At 51.7% G+C, this 2,644-nt stretch overlaps 1 protein-coding gene across 1 annotated transcript in view; it reads right to left on the bottom strand.

Annotated features, from left to right (window-relative positions):
- The window catches only part of VOLCADRAFT_91876 (uncharacterized protein), a gene marked incomplete at both ends in the record, with an annotated part of 4,099 nt that extends 3,330 nt beyond the window's left edge, over positions 1–769 (bottom strand). Inside the window, 2 exons of the mRNA XM_002951275.1 lie at positions 111–190; positions 512–769. Of these exons, the coding sequence (XP_002951321.1) occupies positions 111–190; positions 512–769 (338 nt within the window). The remainder of the gene's footprint in view (positions 1–110; positions 191–511) is intronic.
- Between the last annotated feature and the right edge of the window lie 1,875 nt (positions 770–2,644).

Raw genomic sequence — 2,644 nt, 5'->3', positions numbered from 1 at the left:
ATCTACTTAAATATACTTAGAGAAGGGAGGAGGGCGAGGATGGGATGTTCGAGCAAAAGAAAGGGAGCGAGGGAGGTCGCGCACACACATACATACATGCACACACGCACCATTTTCCCACGAGACGAGTCGACCAGGTGACGATTCCCGTGCTGGGGTTTGCATTGATGCGATAGCGAGGGAGCTGGTCCTGGGCGGAGGTGTATCCGGTCCATGGGGTGTAGGGATAGGGTCGTAGGAGTCCACGGAAAATCGTACTACAATACGACAGTAAAATATATTATTCCTAGGAGAACTATAGGACAGGAAGCGGTTCAACGTGACAAAGGGGAGCATTGGATGCGCGTTGCGAGGGGGGGTGTGTGGCTCAGCAAAAGTACGTGCATGGAGTATAAAACAAGAGCGAGTGGTGTGACGTTGACGATGGTTTCACCTTTGGTCGGCATTGTTGTGACCGTTGAGGTGGTGGTTACATAATGGTTCCGGAGCAAGCCCGTCAGTAATCACTCACGTCAAAATACTGCAGGATGTTGAGCAGTTCGATGTGCGGCAGCCAGATGCCGTCGCAGCAGCCCATGGAAGCCAGGCCGCCGCTGTCGCAGTAGCGGGAGCAGTTCGTGGAGGATGACGTGGCAGCTACGCCTTCAGTGGCGGCTGTGGACGCCTGTACGACCCTCCCCGCGTTGAAATCCGTCCACGTCAGCACCAGCCACCAAACCGCCTGAGAGGTGCGCACGGGGAGATGGCACAGGGGAGCCCAACGTGCCATTTTCGTTTTCGATGTCTATCTACAACGGTTTCCCACTGCAGATAGCATAGTGTGGGAAAGCATCATACCGCCAAACCACGGCCCGGCCCGGGCTAGACAGCATAGTGCAGTGGAGGGGCACGGTGTTGAATGACCGGGGGGTCCGCCAATGCTATCTATCCACCACTACCGAAGAAAAACCGAGGAAAAAAGAAAGGGTTTCATCCATTGAATACAACACATTGCTGCCCATGTATACGGATTGGGAATTCCTCCAATACGCAGCAAAGTTGACGTGCACTGACTGCTTCACGTGGTGTGGTGACGGGCATCGAGCTGAGGGTCATAAATGGCTGGCTGGCTGGCTGGCTGGCTGGCTGGCTGGCTGGCTGGCTGGCTGGCTAGCTACCTTATGTTGGAAAACCTCCCCTACAGTATTTTTCATATAAGCTGTAGCACGAATCATCTTTTCGGAGAGCTTCCTGCACAGTGATCAGCTGCAGTGAGGCACCTGAACGCAGAATTTTTGTGGAGATTGGTCCATACTATTTTTCCGCGGCTTCCTTACAGCATACAGATACAATAGACAGTAAGGTATCAAATTTTAATTCTTATAAGTTATATTTGGTAGAGAGTTAACGTGAGACGTGAGACGTGAGAGGTTGGAAAGGGAAGAGCGGAATACCGACCCACGGGTCACTGTGAACTAAGGAAGCCACCCGGAAACGTTATCCCCAGTTTTTTTCCCTGCTTGCCTCGTAGGAATTCTCGCCCTCGTGCATTGTGACGACGCGTTCTAACAGAACCGTGGCGCTGATGTCGGAGTGCGGGATGGTGCCGTTTGTGATGTTAGTTGGCAGGGGCCCGTCGGCGCCCGTCAGCGGGTAGGGCCGTTGCGCTCGGGTTTCCGGAAGTCGTGAGGAGAGCAGCAGCAGCAGGAGGAACAGAGGCAGCTGGAGCGGCATCAGCCTGCTGGGTGGAAGTTGCCATCGGCAGCGGGAGTTAACCTCGCGGCGGAAGGATTGAGGGCATGGGTTTGTCGTCATCATGAAGCGACGTATGGAGGTCAAAATGTTGAACCGACAAGCCTTACATAAACTTCCGAACTTAGGAAAGTGCCTGTTCTTTCTAAACCGCGTTAAAACTTCAACGTGAGGTTGCGGCCCTACGCTGTGCACATCTTCGCATTTTTTTCATGAATACGCTGCTTGATTAGATGGTCTTGCAGTCATGCCGAATGAGTCCCCGTCAGCTCTCGCATGGCGAGTACCGGACTGAGTCGTACTGCATTTTAGGAGAGCTGTGGCGTGCACAGTGCACGAAAGCACTTTTTAGACCTCAAGCGCTTTAAAAGCTCTCCTAACTGCATCTCTTAGACTACGCGGTTCAAAGCAAGTGGTGACAAGGCCTCAAAGCCAACTGACAGATAAAGAACAAACAAGTCCACATCCACATTACCACTAGCTTAAGAGACGTAACAATTTTGAAGCATGTACGAAGAAATTTGAAAACATAAACGAGGATAATGTTTTCCTTGGGAGAGCATCCTCGAGTAAAGCTCCAAAACTTTTAAAGACAGCCCAGAAAGCCAAGTTTACCTGCAGCACATTTGGGCACAGGCCAAGTTTTGTTTGCAGCGTGCAGAAGCAGGCGAAGGAACTTTTCGTACAGTCATGGACATTCCTGCTGTGAATTCAATCCCAGATCGGTCTGAACTATCCCCTGTCCTAGCGCTGGGCGTGATCCTGCGTATGGTCTGCGCGACTGACTTACACTAAACAATAACAACAACAATAAACCCACCCCATATGCACTACTATATATGCTCTAAAACTAAGCTGCTGATCGGCCGCAAGCCCATCGCAACCGCGCAATTCGATTTCCCTTATGCGAGCA

This window comes from Volvox carteri, assembly GCF_000143455.1.
Source record: "Volvox carteri f. nagariensis unplaced genomic scaffold VOLCAscaffold_23, whole genome shotgun sequence".
Lineage (NCBI taxonomy): Eukaryota > Viridiplantae > Chlorophyta > Chlorophyceae > Chlamydomonadales > Volvocaceae > Volvox > Volvox carteri.
This window is presented reverse-complemented; position numbering and strand designations above follow the sequence as displayed.